The sequence below is a fragment of the Triticum urartu genome, chromosome 7A (assembly GCF_056163025.1).
Source record: "Triticum urartu cultivar PI428250 chromosome 7A, HENAU_Tu73, whole genome shotgun sequence".
Taxonomy (NCBI): Eukaryota; Viridiplantae; Streptophyta; class Magnoliopsida; order Poales; family Poaceae; genus Triticum; species Triticum urartu.
Window position 1 is genome coordinate 111,151,461 of NC_141879.1, and position 22,260 is coordinate 111,173,720.

At 48.5% G+C, this 22,260-nt stretch overlaps 1 protein-coding gene across 1 annotated transcript; it reads left to right on the top strand.

Annotated features, from left to right (window-relative positions):
- Nucleotides 1-21,051: 21,051 nt before the first annotated feature.
- On the top strand, nt 21,052-21,768 carry LOC147958373 (putative F-box protein At1g53370). Its single transcript, XM_087532110.1, has one exon. The coding sequence runs from the start codon at nt 21,052-21,054 to the stop codon at nt 21,766-21,768; it is 717 nt and encodes a 238-aa protein (XP_087388236.1).
- Nucleotides 21,769-22,260: the final 492 nt, after the last annotated feature.

The following is a 22,260-nucleotide window of genomic DNA, read 5'->3' on the forward strand; positions in this document are numbered from 1 at the left end:
CTCGTCTTCGACTGCGTCGTCCATTGGGATGTCGTCGGCCTCCAGCTGCCTGCCGGTCTGCCAGCCAGAAGCAATGGCGGTAATCTCCTTCTTCTGCTCTAGCTACAGGTCGTCCCAGAGATCTTTGGCGCACAAGGAGGCCATGGTGGGAGTGTTGCGGAAGAGGAGAAAGGGCCCGAAGGAGGATGAATGTGGCTATGGCTGGGGCTGCAGTTTATATACCGGGCGTGAGGCAATGGTGGGCGAAAGAGGGACGAACGGGTGTCTTCAATGTCGACGCCAGGGAGAGGTTGCGTCCGCTCTGGCTGGGCATGAATGCGGCGCTAACGCTTTGGAGCGGCGACGACCGTTTCGAGCGGGAACGCGCGCGGGCGAGGGTGGAGGGTCTTGGATGAGCCAGGGTTGTTAGAAACGGGCGTGGGTGCTGTATGGACGTCCGCAAAGCCCCTCCCCCGCGCTTGTGTCTGGTTTGCGGGAGAAACTGCGTTCGGACCACAATGCAGACTGATGCAGGACCGTGTTTGATGGCACAACACGTCTGGACCGTACGATTCGAACGATTGCGGTGGTTTGAGGGTCGCTATTCTGTCCTAGCAACATATTATTATCCGAGCTCCACGTGTAGCCAAGTATCACATATATATACAACAGTTTCTGCATTTTAGTTTTACATCCAAAATTTTCAATAAATAAATAAATATTTTGTTTAACTCCGTACTTAACCGTGGCTACGTACCGCGTGCTCTATCCGAAATCACCGCAAATTCTCTCTCTCTCTCTCTCTCTCTCTCTCTCTCTGACAAAACAAAAACAAATAAATCACAACAAGTCAAGCACGACTCAAATCCGGTTTCAATGGAAGGAAATCCGAAACCAGGTAGTATAGTATCTGAGGTCGGTACACACAACCAATAAATAAGCACAACTTAGATCGATCCTTGCATTGCATATCGAGGTCGCAATCCCCAACGACGACGCAGCGTGTGCGATCTCAGCGGCAGCCATGGATCCACAACGAGACTTCCCCGCCGACGTGCTGGCGAACATCCTGATGCGCCTCCCGCCCAACACCCGCCGCCGTCTCCGCCTCGTCTGCCGGCACTGGCGCTACGTCGTTGGCACGCGCACGGCCACCAGCCTGCGGAGCCGCGCCAAGACACTCGTCGCCGCCACGGGCTCCGCCTGCGTCATCGACAACCTATGGGCTCCATGGAAGCCCAGAGAGCTGTGGCCGGAATTCATGGCAGACCACTACAAGCCCATGAGCGTGGTCGGCACCTGCAACGGCCTCGTCTGCCTCTGCGACGACCGGGAGCTCGGCGGCGCCATCACCGTGGCCAACCCCGTCACCGGGGAGGCGCTGAGGCTCCCGCCGCTGCCACCGCCGCGTTTTGATGATCAAAGCACCTGCTACGATAGGAGCTGGCACGCGGCCTACAGCTTCGCCTACCTCCCGACCTCGGGGCTGTACAGGGTTGTCCACGTCCCCTGCCACCTCGACCGGTCCGTTTACGACAAGGTGCACGTGATTACGCTGGGGGAGAAATCGTGGAGGGGTGTGCCGGCCAGCTCCAGCGCGAAATGTAGCCTCGGCGACAACGTCATCAGCGTCGACGGCGTCACGTACTGGACCACCCCGGAGGCCGACAAGGTCATGTCATTCGACCTCGAGCACGGACGCTTCACGTCCATTAGGTCACTACCCTCCGTAGTGTTGTCCAGCTCCAAAAACGGCGGCAGCTGGCACCTAGGAGATGTGCACGGGAGGCTGGCCATCGTCTTTACCCAGCTCTCGCCGGCTATGGAGAGGACGGAGGTATGGGTAATGCAGGGTCGTACGGTGGGGCAGATCAGGTGGAGCTGCTCGTACATCATTCAGACGAGAACGCCGCCGCACCGGCCGCGGGAGCCGTCCTCGAGAACCAAGATGCGGCGTCTCACGTGGCCGCTCCTCGTCCAGGACGAGCAGATCCTCACATGGGAGTGGTCGTTGTATGAACGAGATCATGTATTGTACAGGCACAAACCGATTGACGACCATACAAGGAACGCCAAGCATGGCGTAGTGGATATCAGCGAGAGGAATCGGGGGATCGTGGTTGCCGACATTAACATGCTGCCACCGCAACGACCGCCGGACGTTCGCTTACGTGGAGACCAAGGAACCGTTGAGTGGCTACGGGCCTCTTGCGTCACCATTTCCATTTTACATGCAATCATCGTCGTCGTCATTATCCTGCTCTCATCTTCCAACAAAGCGCGGACACTACCAGCGTAGCTACTGAAGAGCTCACCACCTCGGCCTTGTTATCCGGTTCACAGGAATAGAAAACATATTTGCCAGATGTATGTTTTTTTTAAATAGTTTGGATTGTTTATCGCATTTGTTACATGGTTGTTAACCATATGTCAGTTTTTTATGTCATATGTTCGACTTTTCAATTGATTGTTTAGTTATAAATCTCAATCGGTGTCAACTGACACTAGTAGAAAAAGGGCCTGTTGTCCCGGTTCGTAAGGGCCTTTTGTCCCGCTTCCTGAACCGGGACTAAAGGGTCGGTACTAATGCCCTGTCCCTTTAGTCCCGGTTCAATCCAGAACCGGGACAGATGGGCCTCCACGTGGCCTGTGCGCGGAGCCCAGGCAGGAGGGTCTTTGGTCCAGGTTAGTGGCACAAACCGGGACCAATAGGCATCCACGCGTCAGCATTTCTGTGGCTGGAGTTTTTTTTTTGAAAGGGGGGGGGTGGGGGTTTTGGGGGGTTAATTTAGGTGTTTCATATATTGTGTTAGCTAAGCTATAATTAATAGAGAGAAGTGTCCTCTCTTATGTCCGTGCTTGGTCGACGCTACGTACTATACATACGTATAGAGAGGACTAGACACGCTAGCTAGCTAGTAAGCAAACGAAGGAAACAGAAGATCGTCATGAACATATATGCATACAGAGAGAAGTGATATCGACCACCTCTCCTTCTCCGAGAGATTGGTCGAACAACAAGTTCTCGTATATCTATCCGACACTACCGGCTACGTATATACAATAATTATCTCTTACAAATATAATCTCCTAACATACGGACTCATGGTCCACATAGTATTCTCCGTCTTCAGCGATCACGTGGTCAAGAAAGAATGCCGCCAATTCCTCTTCAATTGCTCGCATGCGAGCTGGTGCTAGTAGTTCATCCCGCTTCCGAAACATCTAATTTGAAGAAGGGGGTCAATACATATATATATATATGAATGAATGAAACTCAACACAAATGATGGTAATAAAATAAAATTGTGAATGTTGTTATTTACGCACTTCATATTGTTCGTCAGAGTAGCCCCGCTCACAGGTCGTGTGGCGGATGGACTCGCCAACGTAGTATCCACAGAAATCATTCCCTTGTTCCTGCCACAACCACTTTACAAGAAATAGAGGTCAATCAAACTGATAAGCAAGAATGCCAAATGGTATTGATGAAACTAGCGCTTGAATCAATAGGAGATGCGCGGAACATGCTACTATAGTACTTACTTTCGGGTGTCTAAATTGCAGCTTCTTCGGGAGTCCCGAAGCTTTTTTGGTGAATTTTTTCCAAACCCTGCCAGACAAAGAAAACAATTACTTGATATATCAGGAAATGAACAAAGTTGCTGATATGGTGGATAATGATCAATTTAACTTACTTCTCGAGCATTTGAGTCATGTCCGCATAGTCCTGGGGATCTTTTCATCTTGAGTCTAAGACGGTTACTAGTCCCTGCTCAAGCTTATTCTCTAGGAGAATATAGTGGAAACTGCACACGCATGCATAACTCATCAATTACATTACTATAACCTTGACTAATATATAAGGGAAACTGAATACGCACAAGACAGTAACACTCACTTGAAGTTGTAAGGAAAGAGTATTATATCTTTGTTTTCATTTATTACCAACGATCGTTGCAAGTTGGCCTCGGTATCTGCGGCATGAAATTTGACCTGAGTTGCATCTATGATATTTGTGTTAATGAACCCAATATCACCGATTTGCCGTTTCTTCAATTCGACGATCTTCAATCTGCATAATATAGTGAGGATAATTATAAATACATGCAATGAAAGAGCTGAGCTATATAAAGAGACTTAATGACAGAAGTAGTACTACTTACAGACAGTAGCAGGTGACCGTTGCTTTATCGAGGGCCAATTGATTGAAAAACTGAAAGAACTCCTCAAATGGAACATGCAACCGATCAATTCCAATGAGGTCATGCTCCTTTTTAACTCTCACATACAAAGTATTCCTCCCCCCAGACTCTCTGCAGATTTTCAAGTACCAATCATGCAATCTTCGCATCATCGTTGATAGAGATCTTTCATCTTTGACAAGAGGCTTCCCGTACTCGTATATTTGTATCTGCACCTCCATGAAATCATAATGTACATCGTCGGGCAGGTAATCTCCAAGATTGCTATAACCGGGCACCATCCTCGGACCATTAGCGACGATGTCGCTAGGCACCTTGAGCGGGGGGCACGATTGCTTCGCTTGTTCGCCGAGCTGTGCAATTTGTTTCCGAGCTCGTCGTTCTTTCAGCCTTTGATCACTGACAGTACTTCCCGACCGCTCCGCTTCGGCAAATTCCTTTCCAATAATGCGCTCATAGTTTCCTTTCGGCGAAGACTTGGGTGGTTTTGTCAGGGCAGACAGAGTGCGCTTCGCTTTCACCGGATTAACTTCTCCTCCGGAGGTGGATGTTTCTTTGCTTTCACCCCTTCAAAGAAGTTCCTCACTTCTTCTCGCGCGATCTCGGCGTTCTCCTCCGGGGTCCTCTCGTATGGTAACTTCTCTGGAGTCTTCAAAGAAGGACCGAATCTGTATGTCCTCCCGCCTCTGGCTGTATTGCTAGACGCCGGCAGAGCAGACGAAGCGGTTGTCTTCTTTACTTGCTTACGAGGCGGAGGAGAAGGACTACGACGCGCCGGAGCAGCCGGAGCGGCGGCAGGTCTCTTCCGCCCTTGCTGACGAGGCGGAGAAGGAGGAGGCTGGCTGCTCGGGCGCACCGACGCAGGCGGAGAAGGAGGCAGAGTGCCGCCACGCGCCGGAGAAGGAGCCGGCCGAGTGCCCTGATCGTCACTCGCCGGAGGAGGAGGCGGTGGAGGAGGCGGAGTGTCCTGACTCGCCGGAGGAGGAGGAGGAGGCGGAGGCGTCCAGTTCGGAAGTTTGATGAGCTCCTTCCGCCATAGGCATGGAGTCTTCAGAGGAGAACCCAGCCGAGTCTCCCCTTCACCGGTAGGGTGGTCAAGCTGGAGGTCCTCAAATCCCTCTGTTATTTCATCCACCATCACCCTAGCATATCCTTCTGGAATCGGCCGACAGTGAAAAGTTGCGCCGGGTTCAGTAGGAAAAACATAGCCAACAGCCGCCTTGACCTTCATATTAATCCATTGCGTCATACGGTGGCAATTTTGAGACTCCGTGATAGCATCCACGGGATAGCTGGCAGGAGCCGTCAAGACATGCTCCGGCTGAAGCAGCTCGGTGGAAGCCACGCTGCTTCTCCGTTGAGATGGCGGGGTAGCTTCGGGGGAAGCTTCGGCGGTTCGTTTGCTGTGATTTGCTTCTCGTTCCTCTATCGCTTGTACCCTAGCGTGCAGCGCCTGCAGTTGGGTCTGCTCCACTTTCTTCCTCCTCTCGTGGCATTTGTAACCGCCTACGTCCGGAAACCCAGCCTTCCACGGAATGGAGCCTGGCGTGCCTCGTGTCCGTCCAGGGTGCTCAGGATTCCCGAGGGCCATTGTGATCTCGTCGTTCTCTCTGTCTGGAACGAACGTCCCTTGCTGCACTGCTTCGATATAGTGCTTAAGCCTCTTGACTGGTATTTCCATTTGCTCGTCCGTCCAAATGCACTTTCCTGATACAGGGTCCAAGGTTCCGCCAGCCCCGAAGAACCAACTCCGGCAACGGTCTGGCCAGTTAATTGTCTCTGGTTCGACCCCTTTATCAACCAGATCATTCTCAATCTTGGCCCACATAGGCCGGGCTGCGAGGTAGCCACCTGACCCCGTGCGATGGTGATGCTTCTTCTTCACAGCATTTTTCTTGTTTGTCGCCGACATCTTCTTACTCTTTTCCGATGTCTTGTGGGCCACAAATGCGGGCCAGTGATCTCTGATCTTCTCATATCTGCCCTTGAATTCTGGTGTCTGTTTATTTTCGACAAACTTATTGAGCTCTTTCTTCCACCTCCTTAATAGTTCTGCCATCCTCTTAAGAGCAAAAGACTTGATTAATTGCTCTTTAACTGGCTTCTCCGGATCATCCTCTGGCGGTAGGGTGAAATTTGACTTCAGCTCAGTCCAAAGATCATTTTTCTGCATATCATTGACATAAGACACCTCAGGGTCTTCTGTAGCCGGCTTTAACCATTGCTGGATACTGATCGGGATCTTGTCCCTAACCAAAACCCCGCACTGAGCAACAAATGCGCTCTTTGTCCGGAGGGGTTCAATCGGTTGGCCGTCGGGCGCGATTGCTGTGATCTCAAACTTTTCATCCGAGCTCAACTTTCTCTTCGGGCCTCGTCTCTTTACCGAAGTTGTGCTCGATCCGGAGGGCTAGAAAAAAGAACAAAGACTTAATTAATATGTGTACATACTAAAACAATGAATGCATCAATTAGCTAGTCAGCAGAAGCTTAACTAATATATATACCTGGCCGGACTCGGTTCGGTCACCGGAGACGTCATCACGGTCTCCTTCTTGCACCGGCATTGTGTCACCGGAGCCGTCCTCACGGTCTCCTTCTTGCACCGGCATTAGGTCACCAGAGCCATCATAATCATAGCCAACTGCTTTCAGACCATCGGTGTCGTTGAGAAACAACAAGCAGACGACATCACTTCCTCGTGCGATTATGTCCCCCAACAACTCTTCTTGTACTTCGTCTCGGGTGGTGTCCATAGTTTCTTCAAATATTTACAACATGGCAATTATTATTCAAACATGACAGATGGATATATTAGTGGCAAACGTAGAACTAATATTAATTAGTGGCCTCGACGCTGCTTCTCTAGGGTTTGGGGTGGCCTCGACAATGCTTCAAGGATAAAAAAAGAAGAGGAAGAAGAAGAAAAAAGAGGAGAAGAAAGAATAGAGGAGTAAGAACTCCTCTATTCTTTCTGCTCCTCTTTTTTTTCTTCTTCTTCCTCTTTTTTTTATCGGGAACGAGGGTCGTCGAGGGTCACCGAGCGGTAGAGGAAACCCTAAATAGCAAGTATCGTGGGTGTGAGATACATGTGGCCGTCGGTGTCGGACACTACATCCACGTCCCACAAGTGACGCGGGTCGACGCCCGCGTCACTTGTGGGACGTGGATATACTGTCCGACACCGACGGCCACATGTATCTCACACCGACGATACTTGCTATTTAGAGTTTCCTCTACCGCTCGGCGACCCTCGACGACTCTCGTTCCCGATAAAAAAAGAGGAAGAAGAAGAAAAAAAAGAGGAGAAGAAAGAATAGAGGAGAATTCTCTTCTTTTTTTATCCTCTTCTTCCTCTCATGTTTGACCCCCCCCTCGTGTTGAAGTTATCGGGAGGGGGTATATCGACCACCACGTGTCAAAGTTATCGGGACGGGGTATATCGACCCCACCCCACGTGTTGAAGTTATCAGGAGCTTATATCGACACGACATACGTACATGCGGGAAAATAATATTATCAGGGAGGGGGTATATATATCGACCCCCCCCTCGTGTTGAAGTTATCGGGAGTTTATATCGACACGACATACGTACATGGGAAAATAATATTATCGGGGAGGGGGTATATCGACCCCCCCTCGTGTTGAAGTTATCGGGAGGGGGTATATCGACCCCCCCCCCCCCACGTGTCGAAGAAAAAAAAGAAGAAAAAAAAGAGGAGAAGAAGAAAGGAATAGAAGAGAAAAGAGAAAAGAGAATATATATTCTATTTTTCTCTTCTTCTCCTTTATTCCTTTCTTCTTCTCCTCTTCTTTTTCTTCTTTTTTCTTCTTATTTATTTCTCCTCGTCTTCCTCTCCCCTCTTCTTCTCCTTTCTTCCTCTTCTTATTTCCTTTCTCCTCTCATTCTTTTTCTTCTTCTTCCTTCTTAAAAATACATGAAGTAGTATTGCTTGTTTTTTAAAATAATGTTCAAATAGAAATTTTAGAAAAAAAGTAAAGGTTTTGCCTAATTCATTGTTCATATGAATATGCAAACATTTGCATATTTACAATAATCAATATCACCAAAAAATCTATGAACAGAAAAAATACTATTTTTTCTGTTAATCTATCTTTTGCATACATATACACACATACATATACTATACATATACATATAATCAGGAAAAAAACATATATGAATTTGCAAAAAAAACAGGGGGGAGAGGGGGGCGGTGCCGGCCCTGACCAAAGCGAGAGGCGACGGCGGCGCGGGGCGGCGACGGCGAGGCAGAGGCGGGGCGGCGACGGCGTCGGGGTGGCGACACGGGGCGGCGATGGCGTAGGGGCGCGACGCGGGGCGGCGACGGCGTCGGGCGGCGCGGGGAGGTGACCGCGACGGCGTGGGGTGGCGACGGCGTCTGGGCGGCGTGGGACGGCATCGGAGGCAGGGTGACGACGGCGATGGCGAGGCGCAGAGGGGCAGCCTGGCGGTGTCGGGCGGGGAAGATGAACTGAATGGAAATTTTCACAAGTGCTAATTATATAGACGAAGCATTGGTCCCGGTTCGTGGCACCAACCGGGACCAATGCCACCTTTAGTCCCGGTTGGTGCCACCAACCGAGACCAAAGGCCTCTTTTCAGCAGCCCAAAGGGCGGGAAGTGGTGGCCTTTGGTCCCGGTTGGTGGCACCAACCGGGACTAAAGGGGGGCATTGGTCACGGTTTGTGCCACGAACCGCGACCAGTGCCCCCTTTAGTCCCGGTTGGTGCCATCAACCGGGACCAAAGGCCTGCGCCTGCCAAAGCCGCGGTGCGGTGGGATGTTTAGTCCCACCTTGCTAGCTGAGGAGCGGCCGCACCTGTTTATAAGCGCTGCCCCGCCCTCTCCATCGAACTCCTCAGAACTGCAGGCCTTTGGGCCTAATCTCACAACGCTATGCCTGTGGGCCTGCAGGGCCTTCTGCGGGCCTGAATCCTGGCCCATGGATGGGCTTCTAGTCGTATTCAGGCCGTGGTGGCCCAGTAGGTGGCATTTTTTTACTATTTGTTTTTTCATTTCTACTTAGAACTAAATACTTATAGTTTTTAGTGAATTTTTTCTTTTAGGTCACAAAAATTATAAACTTTCTGTTAGTGCCATTAGTTTTAATATTTGAATAGTTTAAATTTGAATTTTCTAAAATTTGTGTGAATCACTAGTTTATGAATAACTTTACTATAAAAATTGATTTTTGAGTCATTCTTTTTCCTGCTATTTAATATTACTGTGTTTTATCATTATACTCAATTTGGTAATTTTAGTTAGTCATAACAAATATTATAGGCATTTTTTTCTTTTTTGCTATTTATTTTTTCATTTCTACTTAGAACAAAATACTTATAGTTTTTTAGTGATTTCTTTTTTCTTTTAGGTCACAAAACTTATAAACTTTCTGCATTATTTATTTTCTTTTGTTTTTTGCTTTATTTTTTAATTCTTTTTGCTTTTAGTTTTAGAAAAATTATAAACTTTCTGTTAGTGCCATTAGTTTTAAAATTTGAAAACACTTTTTAGTTTTTTTGTTTTCTTTGTTGCTTTATTTATTTTATTTTGTTTCTACTTACAACAAAATACTTATTGTTGCTATTTTTATTTTTATTTTTTTTTCAGTTTTTTGTTTTGTTTTCCGTATTATTTATTTCCTTTTTCTTTTTGCTTTATTTTTTAATTCTTTTTGCTTTTAGGTCAGCAAAATTATAAACTTTCTGTTAGTGACATTAGTTTTAGAAAAATTATAAACTTTCTGTTAGTGCCATTAGTTTTCAAATTTGAATTCTTTGAAATTTGTGTGAATCACAAGTTTGTGATTAACTTTACTAAAAAAATGAACATAGATGCACCTATAGAGAAAATTCGACCTAAATTCATAGTTTTCAAATGAACTCTGAAAAAGTTGGCATAACATACTCATGTGTTACAAAGTTGGCATGCTATCATCATAATAGTTGCGGGAGAAAGTCTTCACTTTTTCTTTGCTTGTGTCATTTGCTTATTGCGCCGTAACCATGGATAATCTTCGTCGTTTATCAGGATGCTTGGGTCAGCCTTGACATTGAAAGGAGAAATTTCATGAATCTTTTCACAATCTTCAGACATGTCTGTCTTGCCCTCCACTCCCAGGATATCCCTTTTTCCTGAAAGAACTATGTGGCGCTTTGGCTCATCGTATGATGTATTCGCTTCCTTATCTTTTCTTTTTCTCGGTTTGGTAGACATGTCCTTCACATAGATAACTCGTGCTACATCATTGGCTAGACGAACGGTTCGTCAGTGTACCCAAGATTTTTCAGATCCACTGTTGTCATTCCGTACTGTGGGTCTACCTGTACCCCGTCGCCTGACAGATTGACCCATTTGCACTTAAACAAAGGGACCTTAAAATCATGTCCATAGTCAAGTTCCCATATGTCCACTATGTAACCATAATATGTGTCCTTTCCGCTCTCGGTTGCTGCATCAAAGCGGACACCGATGTTTTGGTTGGTGCTCTTTTGATCTTGGGCGATCGTGTAAAATGTATTCCCATTTATCTCGTATCCTTTGTAAGTTAATACAGTCAAAGATGGTCCCCTGAACAACAAGTACAGCTCATCACACACAGTGTTGTCACCTCTGAGACGTGTTTCCAACCAACTGCCGAAAGTCCTGATGTGTTCACATGTAATCCAGTCATCGCACTGCTCCGGATGTTTGGAGCGCAGACTGTTTTTGTGTTCATCGACATACGGGGTCACCAAGGTAGAGTTCTGTAGAACTGTGTAGTGTGCTTGAGACCAAGAATATCCATCCCTGCATATTATTGAGTCACTTCCAAGAGTGCCTTTTCCAGTCAGTCTCCCCTCATACCGCGATTTAGGGAGACCTATCTTCTTAAGGCCAGGAATGAAGTCAACACAAAACCTGATAACATCCTTTGTTTGATGGCCCATGGAGATGCTTCCTTCTGGCCTAGCGCGGTTACGGACATATTTCTTTAGGACTCCCATGAACCTCTCAAAGGGGAACATATTGTGTAGAAATACGGGCCCCAGGATGACAATCTCGTCGACTAGATGAACTAGGACGTGCGTCATGATATTGAAGAAGGATGGTGGGAACACCAGCTCGAAACTGACAAGACATTGCGCCACATCACTCCTTAGCCTTGGTACGATTTCTGGATCGGTCACCTTCTGAGAGATTGCATTGAGGAATGCACATAGCTTCACAATGGCTAATTGGACGTTTTTCGATAGAAGCCCCCTCAATGCAACCGGAAGTAGTTGCGTCATAATCACGTGGCAGTCATGAGACTTTAGGTTCTGAAACTTTTTCTCTGGCATATTTATTATTCCCTTTATATTCGACGAGAAGCCAGTCGTGACCTTCATACTGAGCAGGCATTCAAAGAAGATTTCTTTCTCTTCTTTCGTAAGAGCGTAGCTGGCAGGATCTTTATACTGCTTCGGAGGCATGCCGTCTTTTTCGTGCAAACGTTGCAGGTCCTCCCGTGCCTCAGGTGTATCTTTTGTCTTCCCATACACGCCCAAGAAGCCTAGCAGGTTCACGCAAAGGTTCTTCGTCACGTGCATCACGTCGATTGAAGAGCAGACCTCTAGGTCTTTCCAGTAGGGTAGGTCTCAAAATATAGATTTCTTCTTCCACATGGGTGCGTGTCCCTCAGCGTCATTCGGAACAGCTAGTCCGCCGGGACCCTTTCCAAAGATTACGTGTAAATCATTGACCATAGCAAGTACGTGATCACCGGTACGCATGGCGGGCTTCTTCCGGTGATCTGCCTCGCCTTTGAAATGCTTGCCTTTCTTTCGACATTGATGGTTGGTCGCAAGAAATCGACGATGGCCCAGGTACACATTCTTCCTGCATTTGTCTAGGTATATACTTTCAGTGTCATCTAAACAGTGCCTGCATGCGTGGTATCCTTTGTTTGTCTGTCCTGAAAGGTTACTGAGAGCGGGCCAATCGTTGATGGTCACGAACAGCAACGCCTTTAGGTTAAATTCCTCCTGTCTGTGCTCATCCCACATACGTACATTGTTTCCATTCCACAGCTGTAAAAGTTCTTTAACTAATGGCCTTAGGTACACATCAATGTCGTTGCCGGGTTGCTTAGGGCCTTGAATGAGAATTGGCATCGTAATGAACTTCCGCTTCATGCACATCCAAGGAGGAAGGTTATACATACATAGAGTCATGGGCCAGGTGCTGTGATTGCTACTCTGCTCCCCGAAAGGATTAATGCCATCCGCGCTTAAAGCAAACCATACATTCCTTGGGTCCTTTGCAAACTCATCCCAGTACTTTCTCTCGATTTTTCTCCACTGCGACCTGTCAACGGGTGCTCTCAACTTCCCGTCTTTCTTCCGGTCCTCACTGTGCCATCGCATCAACTTGGCATGCTCTTCGTTTCTGAACAGATGTTTCAACCGTGGTATTATAGGAGCATACCACATCACCTTCGCAGAAACCCTCTTCCTGGGGGGCTCGCCGTCAACATCACCAGGGTCATCTCGTCTGATCTTATACCGCAATGCACCGCATACCGGGCATGCGTTCAGATCCTTGTATGCACCGCGGTAGAGGATGCAGCCATTAGGGCATGCATGTATCTTCTCCACCTCCAATCCCAGAGGGCATACGACCTTCTTTGCTACGTATGTACTGTCGGGTAATTCGTTATCCTTTGGAAGCTTCTTCTTCAATATTTTCAGTAGCTTCTCAAATCCTTTGTCAGCCACAGCATTCTCTGCCTTCCACTGCAGCAATTCCAGTACGGTACCGAGCTTTGTGTTGCCATCTTCGCAATTGGCGTACAACCCTTTTTTGTGATCCTCTAACATGCGATCGAACTTCGGCTTCTCCTTTTGACTTTCGCATCGCGTCCTTGCATCGACAATGACCCGACGGAGATCACCATCATCGGGCACATCGTCTGGTTCCTCTTGATCTTCAGCAGCTTCACCCGTTGCATCATCATTGGGCACATCATCTGGTTCCTCTTGATCTTCACCAGCTCCCCCCGTTGCAGCATCACCGTATTCAGGGGGCACATAGTTGTCATCGTACTCTTCTTCTTCGCCGTATTTCATCATAACCCCTATTTCTCCATGCCTCGTCCAAACATTATAGTGTGGCATGAAACCCTTGTAAAGCAGGTGGGAGTGAAGGATTTTCCGGTTAGAGTAAGACCTCGTATTCCCACATTCAGTGCATGGACAACACATAAAACCATTCTGCTTGTTTGCCTCAGCCGCATCGAGAAACTCATGCACGCCCTTAATGTACTCGGAGGTGTGTCTGTCACCGTACATCCATTGCCGGTTCACCTGCGTGTATTATATATAATTAAGTGTCCAAATTAATAGAAGTTCATCATCACATTAAAACCAAAGTACATACATAGTTCTCATCTAACAACATATAGCTCTCTAGAACATCTAATTAATTAAACCATACATTGAAACTATGTAAAACATTTCAATGCGAAAACAAATGCGATCATAATCGCAACCAAGGTAACAATTGATCCAACGGCATAATGATACCAAGCCTCGGTATGAATGGCATATTTTATAATCTTTTTAATCTTCAAGCGCATTTCATCCATCTTGATCTTGTGATCATCGACGACATCCGCAACATGCAACTCCAATATCATCTTCTCCTCCTCAATTTTTTTATTTTTTCCTTCAACAAATTGTTTTCTTCTTCAACTAAATTTAACCTCTCGACAATAGGGTCGGTTGGAATTTCGATTCACATACATCCTACATAAATAAAATCTATGTCACGTTGGTTGGCATAATTTTCATAAACAATAAATGAACCAATAGTTATAAAGATAATATATATACCACATCCGAATCATAGACAGGACGAGGGCCAACGAGGGCGGATACCAAAACCATCGCACTATATAAGATGAAATAATAAAAGTAAGAAAATAATACAAGTATCTATGTAAACATACAAGTAAGAATATTTTTCCTTTCAGAAAGAAGATAAGAACAAGAGGCTCACCACGATGGTGCCGGCGATGAGCTCGGCGCGGGTAATCGACGGCGGTGAAGACGGGGACGGGGCGTGACAGACCGCTAAACCTAGACACATATTGAGGAAAATGAAGTTTGGAGGTCGAGCTTGGAGAGGAGAAAGCTTAAGTAGTGTGGTCCGGACATTCCATCGAACACCTTGTGTGCATAGGAGGTGAGCTAGAGCACCACCAAGCCCTCTCCCCCTCGGCCAGAAAAAAACAGAGCAGTGTGCTCTGCTCTTACGCGAGGGGGTATATATAGGCACCTCATTGGTCCCGGTTGGTGGCATGAACCGGGACTAAAGGGGAGCCTTTGGTCCCGGTTCAAGCCACCAACCAGGACCAATGGTGGTGGGCCAGGCGCGAGGCCCACTGGTCCCGGTTCGTCCACTACTAGGAAAAGGCCTACTAATGGCGCACCAGTTTTGCCTACTAATGGCGCATCACTGGTGCGCCATTACTAGCACGCCACTAGTAATTTTTACTAATGGCGCACCACTGGTGCGCCATTAGTATCTGGTATACTAATGGCGCACCACTGGTGCGCTATTAGTATAGGCCACGGTGCGCCATTAGTATAGGCCACTGGTGCGCCATTAGTATAGACCACGGTGCGCCATTAGTATTTTTGAATTTTGAAGGCGGGAAAATAGTAGTGGCGCACCGTCTAATCCCCACCGTGCGCCGTTGCTATTTTTGAATTTTGAATTTGGATCTGGATCGGATTTTTTTGCCCATTTTTTGCTCGTTTTTTTGCTCATTTTTTTGCATGATATTATTTCAAATTTTGTTCCCGTTTTTGGATCTTGTACGTTCTTTTGCTGTGTTCTTTTGCCGGAGAGGAGTTCGTCGGAGAGGAGGAGGAGGAGGTGACCGGAGAGGCGCTCGCCTACATCACCGGAGAGGAGGAGGAGGTCGCCGGAGAGGAGTTCACCGGAGCATCGGAGAGGAGGAAGGAGAAACCATGAGGGGATGGGAGGAGAGGAGGGAGGAGGAGCTCACCGGAGAGGAGGGAGGAGGAGCTCACCGGAGAGGAGGGAGGAGAAATCGTGAGGGGAGGGGAGGGGAGGAGAGGAGGGAGGAGGAGGTCGCTGGAGAGGAGGAGGAGGTCGCCGGAGAGGAGGAGGAGGAGGTCGCCGGAGAGGAGGAGGGTAGTATGGTGGAGGAGAGAAGGGAAGATGGAGTGGAGGAGAGGAGGAGATAGAGTGGAGGAGAGGAGAGGAGGAGATGGAGTGGAGGAGGTGCGCCCAGCCATATATACGACATAGTAATGGCGCACCGTGGGCAGGTGCGCCATTACTAACTTTTTTTATTTTTTTGATTTATTTTGAATTTTGAAGGCGGGAAGATACTAATGGTGCACCATGGGCAGGTGCGCCATTAGTAACTTTTTTTGACTTATTTTGAATTTTGAAGGCGGGAAGATACTAATGACGCACCATGGGCAGGTGCGCCATTAGTAACTTTTTTTTATTTTGTTGACTTATTTTGAATTTTGAAGGCGGGAAGATACTAATGGCGCACCATGGGCAGGTGCGCCATTAGTAAGTTTGAATTTTTTTGAATTTTTTTGCCTCTCCAGATCTTAAAAGCCCCGTATCTTTTTTCTGTTAGGTTTTTGAGGATTTTGAAAATGTTTAATGGGGTTCCTCCAGTTAAATTCGGATGTAACTTTTCGAGTAGATGATTTTTCATATAAAAAACCTTTTCATCCGAGTTCGTACGCAAAAGTTATGCCTATTTTTTACAAATTTTTGAGAGATTTTGCAAAAAAGTCGAAAATTCATGTTTGTAAATTTTGCTAACAACTAGACCACATATCACATGGGAATCTTATTTTCTTTTATTTTTTTGACATTTCTATCATTTTCTTTTTTTTGAAACTGAGGGGGGTGCATTCGGGCGAATGTTTGGGCCAAGTTACTAATGGCGCACCGTGGCATGGTGCGCCATTACTAGTTGTTGAACTAGTAATGGCGCACCACATCCACGGTGCGCCATTAGTAAAAAAAATTTGCGCCATTACTAGTTGAACTAGTAATGGCGCACCACTACCACGGTGCGCCATTAGTAGTTTTGAAAAAATTAAATTTTTTTTTACTAATGGCGCACCGTGGACGTGGTGCACCATTAGTGTGTCAATTCCATCTATAGCCCTTTTCCTAGTAGTGGTCCCACCAACCAGGACCAAAAGGTCCAGATGAACCGGGACCAATGGCCAACGTGGCCCGGCCGCCCCCTTGGGCTCACGAACCGGGTCCAATGCCCCCATTGGTCCCGGTTCTGGACTGAACCGGGACTAATGGGCTGACCTGGCCTGGACCGTTGCTGTAACACCCCAGACACACCCGCCGGTGGTCGTTACTCTTGGCGGGATCTAGACTGGCCCCACAGATCAATACTAGTCTTTTCTGCGCACTTTGTCCTCACTCGTGCACACCCGGGAGCAACTTCCCGGTCGGTCACCCATCCTGACACTACTCCAAGCTGAGCACGCTTAACTTTGGAGTTCTGTCCGAATGGACTCCCGGAAAAGAAGGAATTCCTTATTGATATGAGTAGTCTATCATCCCTAATAAGCCAGGCTATCACATACACCCCCACTCCGGGTGCCACGACGGGTCACAAACGTCATGAACAACATGACCACGCACCTGTCGCAACCATCCGTGTAACCGCGAGGGTCGGCTCTGATACCAACTTGTAACGCCCCAGGCACACCCGCCGGTGGTCGTTACTCCTGGCGGGATCTAGACTGGCCCCACAGATCAATACTAGTCTTTTCTGCGCACTTTGTCCTCACTCGTGCGCACCCGGGAGCAACTTCCCGGTCGGTCACCCATCCTGACACTACTCCAAGCTAAGCACGCTTAACTTTGGAGTTCTGTCCGAATGGGCTCCCGGAAAAGAAGGAATTCCTTATTGATATGAGTAGTCTATCATCCCTAATAAACCAGGCTATCACAGTTGCCCCCTTTTCTACTAGTGTGAGTTGTCAAATAAGCAAAAGAACAAAAAAGATGAAGATAAAGGACAAAAAAGAGAGCCAAAAAATTCAAAATCTCCTTTGCTGATATCAGTTTAGAGTTTAGTTAATCTTACTCGATTGACATCTAGCCTCATCTATTTTCTTGTACGACTTTGTTTTATTGATTAAATAAGCTTTCCTATGATTTTCTATTACCATAGACATTCTAGTTAACTAAAAACAGAAAACAAACCAGAGTCACAACTCTCGTCATTATGTTCTAAAAAACATAAAGCCAGACTGATCAAGACAACTTTTTTTAGTAACAGAACGCTTTATTCTAAAATCAATATGGCCAGGAATACACAGGTGATCCAGAGGATCGCACAACCAATCTCTTGTTTTATTGGCCCACATCCAGATTACTAGCCATCCTAGCTAGGTTATGGGGCTCACCATTACAAGTGCACTGCTCAAACTTAAACGAACAAGACTGAAAGTTTGTAACTCTATCTCTAGTGTCCCTCAAAATCATGCAGTAGGGACCTAAGAAAACCGAAGCCTGAAGCTCCTTCATGACTCCCACTCTGAGACAATCTGTTGCCACATTAATTTTGTATGCATGCAAGTCCTTAGCCAACGCCAAGGCCTCTCTGCATGCATGAGCTTCTAGTGTTGGGAGGTCTGAAACACCCGCTAGAACCACTGCCGATGCTCCGAGGAACCGGTCCTCCTCATCCCTACACACCGTCGCCACTGCCCCCTTATTTGTTGTCTTTGCTACAACACCGTCCGCATTGATCTTGGCTATACTAGCATCGGGTCTGATCCACCTTGCCGGTTCAGTTACAACACTAGATGAAGCTTGTTCAATTTGCATGGCGTGATATTTCCTAATAAACATGTGTAGACCAGGGACTATGGAACTCCTCATGTATCGCATGGCCTCGCGCGCACCATATTGCCCATAGAGTAACTAGTACCTCCACAAAGATTGGCTCCTCTAGAGTGTTACTTAGGCCAAACAACCACTATTTTGCATCAGGTATCTCATCTCCGGAGAATGGTGTTGCTACATATCTTCTTGAAGAAACCAAACACTCTTCATCATATCACAATCGAGCAGAGCATGCCTCTATGAATTCGCATCCGCGAGTGATTGGCAAAAAGCTACCATTTTAGGGGTTACTGTCCCACAGAACTACCATTTTTTAAAAACTGACCAGAAACTACCAAAATTTTATAATTTTATGACTAAAAACTATCACTTTAAAAAATAGACCGTTTAGATGATTTAAACACGTTTATGATATACTGGACCCACCTGTCAGGGCGAACGTGGCAGGAAAGTCAACTTCGTTTATTTTGACCGTTAAGTTGACCGGTGGGGCCCGCCTGTCAGTCTAAAGATATCTTTTTTTTCTATATCCCGAAGCTCAGTTAAAAAAAATTCTAACTGCCGTCCCTGACCCCACACGGCACCGTCGATCCATCCCGCTCTCCTCCCAACCCCGCACTGTCGCTCGACCCGCTAGCCGCCGCCGCGGGATCCGACGAGCCGTCGCCCCTCCATCTCCTAGCGAGGCAGCTTCCGGCGCCGCGGGATTCGGCGAGCAACCGCCCCTGGCCCCTTCATCTCCCGGCGAGGAAGCCGCTGGCCGCCGGCGCCGCGGGATCCGGCGAGCAACCGCCTCTCCATCTCCCGGCAAAGAAGCCGCTGGCCGCCGCCGCCGCGGGATACGGCGAGCACCTCCCCTCCATCTGCCGGCGAGGAAGCCGCGGTCGCGACGCTCCTGTTCCAGCCAACACCCGGCTGCGGCTGGTGGCGGTCGGTCGCTCCATGGACGACGCACTGACGATGACGCGGCTGCGACGCCAACCTCTGCAGGTCGGCGAGCAGCCCCTAGACCACGGCGGCATCGATAAGGTGAGGGTCCTCCTTCCTGATGCTCGCCCCGGCGCTGAAGCGGATTGGGGGGTTTGCCTGCGCTGCATCGCCGAAGCCGAGGTGGTGATGAGCCAGTGCCAACTCAGTGTGCATGGCGCGCGGGGGAGAGAGATATGCTGCTCCTGGCCGTGCGTGGCCGCCGCCCGCATGCTCGTGCGCCGTCGGCACAGCTGCTTCTCGTGGTCGTGCGTGGCACCAGGGGCTGCCGGGGAGCAGCATGGGTGGGCGTGGCAGGGCAAGCTGCTGCTCGTGATCGTACGTGGGCACTGGTCCTGCTCGTCTCGTTTGTGCACACAAAGTGTTTGTTGAAATGCCACATATATAGAGAGAGAGAGGAGGAGGAAGAAGAAGTTGATGCTGACGCATGGGCCCCACCGGTCAAATTAACGATCAAAATAAACATAGTTGACGTTGCCGCCACGTCAGTCCTGATGGATGGGTCCAACATGTCATAAACGTGTTTAAATCGTCTAAACAGGCTATTTTTTGAAAGTTGTAGCTTTTAGTCAAAAAATTAGAAAATTTTGATAGTTTTCGGTAAGTTTTTAAAAAATGGTAGTTCTGTGGGACAATAACCTCTAAAGTGATTGTTTTTTGTCAATCACTCCACGGCCGCATTGCAAATAGGGCATGCGGGTAGATTCTGCCATATTGCAATTCTTAGGCACCTCTCAAGTGGGCAAAGATGCCCTAGCTAGCCTCCATGCAAAGGCCCTCAGTTTAGCCGAAACTTTTACCTTTCATAATTGACGCTAGTTATTCTCCTCTGCCTTTGTGTTTTAATTACTAGTAGATTCATATAACCAATTCTCCGGCTGAAACTTTATATCAACCAACATCATGTACGTGGATCTGACGGTAAATATCAAGGTGAGCGCAATGAAGAGCATTTCAGGTTCAGTTGGTAATGTATCAAACCACATTGTAATCTTTCGGCGCAGCAAAGCGCACGGTCGCTTCTAATACCAATCATTTTGCAGGTTCCACTTTGCATGGCGTAGAGAGAATGTTGTGCCTACTTTTTTCCGCCCAAAAGTTTTCATCCGGTTTCTTGCATTCTAGTTGCCCGTCCCATATCTTCCGCTAGCTCTTGGGGTTTTCACTTTTGGGAATTCATGCGGGATTTGATGTCATTTCATTTTGTTTCGTTGAGATTTAAAATGGGTTTAAGGTTTGACGAGTAGTGCAAGCGATGCATGCGACGTCCTCATACACGTAGATGATGTCTCCTCTTGACCCATGCGAATAGGCAATCAAGAAGTGATCCATGCGCGAACCAACCTGTGGTTGGATAATTAGAGGGACAGTGGTATCTCCAGCCTATCGGGGTTCAAGTCCTGATGCTCGTATTATTCCTGGATTTGTTTCAGGACTTCCGGCGATGCGCTTTCAGTGGGAGGAGACGTCTCCATCGACGATGAGGCGTCTACGGTGACTTCGTAAATTTCAAGATGACATGCCGGCTCAGTCTCTCAGAAGTGCTCATAGAGGTAGGATGTGTGTGTGTGCTATTATAAGGATAAATGTATGCACGTGTGTATGAGCACTTGCGTCTGCACTGATGTTAAGAAAAAAAAGCGACCCATGCATGCAACCCGAAACCTCCCTCCCAGCGTATGCATGCAGCCCCGAAACATGCATCCGCAAGAGATCGGTGACGGAGCCGTCCGACGTGCACGCGTTATTCGGCGGAACGAGTAGAAAGAGAGATGAGAGGTGCTCCGCTCCGTCCGTAATTGCGACCACGTACGTGCTGTATCCGAAACCTCAACAAACTCAAATCCGGTTTCAACGCAGCAAGGAAAGCCGAGACATATCTGAGGCCGGTTGACCCAACCTATAAATAAGAAGAGAGCTTAGGTCAATAATCCATACATATCCAGATCGCACCCATGGATCCCATCGTCTACAGAGACCTCGACGCGGACGTGCTAGCGAATATCCTCATGCGCCTACCGCCCAACACCCGCCGCCCGCTCCGCCTCGTCAGCCGGCACTGGCGCGACGTCGTCGGCGAACGCACCGCCACCAACCTGCGGAGCCGCGCCAAGATATTCGTCGCCGCCACAGGCACTGCGTACATCATCGACAGCCTATCGGCTCCAGGGAAGCCCAGAGACCTGTGGGCGGACTTCATGCCATACCGCTACGCCAAGCACGTGAGCGTGGCCATGAGCGTGGTCGGCACCTGCAACGGGCTCGTCTGCCTGTGCGACGACCAGAAACGCGGCGGCCCCGTCACCGTGGCCAACCCTGTCACCGGCGAAGCGCTGAGCATCCCGCCGCTGCCACCGACCCGTGCTGATGATGAAAGCACGTGCTACGATAGGAGCTGGCACGCCGCCTACAGCTTCGCCTACCTCCCGATCTCGGGGCTGTATAAGGTTGTGCACGTCCCCTGCCACCTGGACCGGTCTGTTTATGACAGGGTGCACGTGATTACGCTGGGGGAGGCTTCGTGGCGGGGTGTGCCGGCCGGCTCCGGCGCCAGATGTAGCCTCGGCGACAACGTTGTCAGCGTCGACGGCGTGACGTACTGGACCACGGCGGAGGCCGACAAGGTCATGTCTTTCGACCTCGAGCACGAACGCATCACACACATTATGTGACTACCCTCCGCAGTGCGGTCCAGCTCCAACAACGGCGGCAAGTGGCACCTAGCAGACGTGCAAGGGAGGCTAGCCATAGTCCTTACCCAGATCTTGCCTTCAATGGAGAGGACGGAGGTCTGGGTAATGGAGGGTCGTACGGCGGGACAAATCAGGTGGAGCCGCTGGTACATCATTCAGATGAGAACACCGCAGTACCGGATGCGGGAGCTGTCGAGAACAAAGCTGCAACGTCTCACGTGGCCGCTCCTCGTCCAGGACAAGCAGATCCTCACATGGGAGTGGTTGTTGTATGAACGAGATCGTGCCTTGTACAGGCACAAACCGACCGACGACGACACGAGGAAAACGAAGCACGGGATAGTGGATATCAGCGAGAGGAATCGGGGGATGGTGGTCGCCAACATTAATATGTTGCCGCACCACAACGACCGTCGGACGTTCGCTTATGTGGAAGGAACCATTAAGTGCCTACGGACCAGGGAACGTTCC

Bases quoted from the DNA above. Each gene is read 5' to 3' on its own strand.
- LOC147958373 (XM_087532110.1), top strand. From the start codon at position 21,052: ATGGATCCCATCGTCTACAGAGACCTCGACGCGGACGTGCTAGCGAAT.